The 4,178-nt window shown below is 36.3% G+C and overlaps 1 protein-coding gene across 1 annotated transcript; it reads right to left on the bottom strand.

The window, feature by feature from the left end:
• Positions 1–381: 381 nt before the first annotated feature.
• On the bottom strand, positions 382–885 carry LOC120767783 (glycine-rich RNA-binding protein 3, mitochondrial-like). Its single transcript, XM_040094036.1, has one exon. It carries the CDS (start codon positions 883–885, stop codon positions 382–384), a length of 504 nt encoding a protein of 167 aa, XP_039949970.1.
• Positions 886–4,178: the final 3,293 nt, after the last annotated feature.

A 4,178-nucleotide genomic window follows, 5' to 3' on the forward strand; every position in this document is an offset into this window, starting at 1 on the left:
AGAAATTGTTTCCAATAGCTCAGTAAAGGAAATATAAACACACAAAGGAGTAGATATTTTCACCTACAAAACCATGAAATATGTATGTACATATATAATGTTTGCCACACTTTTTGATATTTATTTCCTTTGGAATTCAGGGTAATTAAAAAAGAAGATTCATCATTGAAATTTGAGTAAGTTTCATACACACAGGACTTGGTAAATTATAGAACTTTTATTTATTTTCTCCACATTCCTTATATTCGCAATAATAATAAATTAACTGTATCCTAGTATATGTAGTGTTGAGCAGTCAGAAATGTAGCACAATTCAATGCGCGATACGAGAAAATGAGCACATTGTAGAGAGATTTATGCATAATTTATATTTAAATTGCTTTACTTTCCAAAGCTGTCCGCATTGGCGTTTGCGACGGAACTGGCATCACCGAAGCCATTAGAGCTAGCAGAGGCATCAGCGCTTGCACTGGCAGAACTTCCACCGAATCCACCGCCGTTGGAATTAGCAATGGCATTGGCATCGGCTTTGGAATTGGAATTGCCAAAGTTAGGCGCACCACCATAACCGGGATTGTAACCGAAACCTCCCCCGAATCCACGATTTCCGCCATAACCGCCACCAAAACCAGGATTTCCACCAAAACCGCCTCCAAAACCAGGATTTCCACCATAACCGCCACCAAAGCCATTATTTCCACCAAAACCGCCTCCAAAGCCAGAATTTCCGCCAAAGCCACCACCATAACCAGGCTGGTTTCCGAAACCAGGACCCCCTTGAGAGTTCGCATCAGCATTGGCGTTAGCTTCAGCATTATTGCTGCCGAATTGCGGCATAGCACAACCAACCGCTACGATTGCTGAAAGAACGACAAACAACTTCATTATGTGGAGAAATTCCAATACTATCTACTAAGTCTCGTTAACAAAATTAAACTAACACAATTTTGGCCAACGGCAGCTTTTTTATAGCAAAAGTTAGGGGAATACATATATCGTTGTATTTTCCAATTTCAGTGTATATAAGGCATTTATGTTTATATGTAAATGTTTGATTATTTGTGTGATCTTTTGTCGGCTTCAGATTCATTTGACAAGCTCGTGCACGCACAAACAGTAAAGTTAAACAAACAAAGAAGCAAAAACTACATTTCATACCTTCCTATATTCATGTTCCTATACCAATACCAGTATGCTTACGTTCATTAATCTCTCGATAATAATTATATGTACAATGTTTATCCAAAACTAGATTCACCATTCAAATTGAATACTTTGTGAATTATTCAAAAATTTCTTATGTTGGATTGCTTTTCTTATCAGTTAAGCGAATAATATTGTCTTGTAGGTATAATAATTAAGAAAACTGCTATCAATGGCTAGTAATGAATGAAATAAAGATAAAGTTCTAGTAATTGTATTTTAGTTTCAACAACACTTTTAAATGTTTTTGGTTTTTTAGCATATCGACGAAATAGTATACATTTGCAATAGATATTTTTTTTCCAAATACTCGTACTTACATCCGAACTTAGTCCTTCCAAACTTGAAGCTGAGTTGAATGTTTCATTTTCATTTCTCTTTCTTCTTGTCGCGAACTTAATATTAAATACATACATACATTATTCTAACTGTAAACTGCTGAGTACTGTAAATGGCGTCGTGAATTCTCCTACATGAACATTTGTAAGAAGGCAGCGACATAACAATGGCCGGCATGTACACCAGACAACACAGCTGTCCATTTTGCATGTACACAATTTCGTTGTGGCCATATTAATACCTTTCACTTCAATGAAATTTTAATATTTTGTTCAAAGTGAAATTTTTTATGCAAAAAATAAGTAAATAGGTAAATTTATTTGTTTTAAATTATGAATTTTTATTACAAATGATATAACAGAGCTATTTTATGCTTTTATTGTCAAAAAACGTCAGGTTTGTTAGTGCTTTGAATAATTTTACATTTTATATATTAGTGGCATCACTCCTCTCTACTGTCGTTTCGCAAATATAAGAATATTTTGAAGTTAGCGAGAGCGACAACTGTCGGCCTGCAGTCGTGTAGTCGTGCAGCTGTCTAAATAACTGTGTCCATTAGAACGTGTGTATTTTTATATTTGACAGATGTCGCTTGCAGTCTGTCGCGCTCAGCACTGTTCAGCACTGTTCAGCACTGTTCAGCACTTAAAGCTTCTGGTTACTTGTTTATCGAATTTGTATATACATATGTCATTTTCCCCTTCTTCGCATAAGCAGGTAGGTGCGAGCTCTAATTAGTTATTTGGGCTTATAAACTTTTTATTTGAAGCTGCAGTTTTTTTGCCCCTATCCTAGCTGTGATGATCTACACCAGAGTTTCCCAAAGTGGGCGATAACGCCCCCTTGTGGGCGCTGCAGGTGTCAAGGGGGGTGGTAAGAGACCCAGAAAGAAAATGGGGGCATTGTGTAGAGGCCTGGGGGGTTATTTGTAATTCTATTTAGCTAGGAGGCCTCTTAGACAACGACTACATGAGCTCTCGACTCTCAACAACAACTTGTGAACATCAACTAATATGATTTAAAAGATTGCTCAAACTCGGTTCTATATTTCTCTCCGCGTAGTTCATATATCTGTCCTATTTTATTGAATATAGAAAAAATAAAAATCATGTCAATCGGTCGCTCCGTTTCATAACGGGGCATCTTGACAGGATAGAATTTATAAAATACTAACTGTCAAAAGTATTGCTATTTCCATTGCCAAATCTGTATGTGGGCATTTGCTATCATAATATAATCATTTGCGCAGAGGTGTAGGGTAGGTAGGTTCGAGCTGATGTAGCGCATGCTTTGAGCTCTTGAATAATTTATTTTATCACTTGCGAAATGACGTCGGGTAGGTAGCTGATGTAACGCACGTTTTGAGCTTTTGAACTCCTTAAATCTTTTATGTGGAAAATAAAAAAAAGATCTTTATCCTTTCTTACAAATGTATTTCTGGGAAAAATATGTATTTCTCAAAGCAAAACAATGTCGAAAGTAAAAAAAAAGACGCCAATACATTTTCGAATGAATCAATGAAGCCTTCAAGACTGCAAGATCATTTGAATAAAATGCATCCAGATAAGAGAGACAAGAATGTTGCATATTTTCAAGGCCTAGAGAAGAAGCATAATACTCAGCCAAGTGTAGCAAAACTATTTTCGGCGGCTGCTAAGCAAGATGACGACGGACTTCGAGCTTCGTACAATATCTCTTTGTTAATTGCTCAAAACGGCAAACCACATAACATCGGAGAAGAGTTAATACTGCCAGCAATAAATGAAGTAATAACTACCGTGCTTCATAAACCGGCCGCAGATATTATCCGAAAAATTCCTTTGAGTAATAATTCTGTGAAAAGACGAGTTGATGAAATGGCTGAAAACATTGAAGAATCATTGTACGATCACCTGAGGTCAAGTCAGATTTCAATTCAGCTGGATGAGTCCACTTTACCAACTAATGAAGCATTGTTGTTGTCTTACGTGAGTTTTATTAAAGATGAGAAAATATGTGAAGAACTATTATTTGATAGAAATTTAGAGACCGATACAAAAGGCGAAACCATATTCAATATATTGGAAAAGTTTTCCGATGAGAAAGAAATTCCTTTGAAAAATATTATTTCAGTTGCTACGGATGGCGTTCCGGCTATGACAGGGTGCCACAAAGGCTTCATAGCGTACTTAAAAAATAAAACTTCGTTCCAAAATTCCAGATGTCCTTGGGGTACATTGCGTTATTCTTAGACAACATTTAGTTGCTAGAAACTTAAGTGAAAAACTATTTCAATCACTGCAATATGTCATCAAAGCAGTCAATAAAATCCGCAACAGCTCTTTGAATGATATATTATTTCATCAGCTTGGTGTTACTAATGACGAGGATTTCAATTGTTTGTTGTTTCGTACTGAAGTTCGTTGGCTATCAAGAGGCAATTGTCTGACTCGATTCTACAACCTGTTTGACTCTGTTATAGAGTTCTTGGAAACTAAAGATACAGAATTTCAAGACAAGCTCATAACATCAAAGAATGATATATCCTACATGACAGACCTGTATAAACTGTTCAACGACATGGATCTCCAACTGCAAGGCGATAAACTAAATTTAATTAAAACAAAAAACGTTGCTGCTTTCGCAGCCAAACTGCT

This window comes from Bactrocera tryoni, chromosome 2 (genome assembly GCF_016617805.1).
Source record: "Bactrocera tryoni isolate S06 chromosome 2, CSIRO_BtryS06_freeze2, whole genome shotgun sequence".
Classification (NCBI taxonomy): domain Eukaryota; kingdom Metazoa; phylum Arthropoda; class Insecta; order Diptera; family Tephritidae; genus Bactrocera; species Bactrocera tryoni.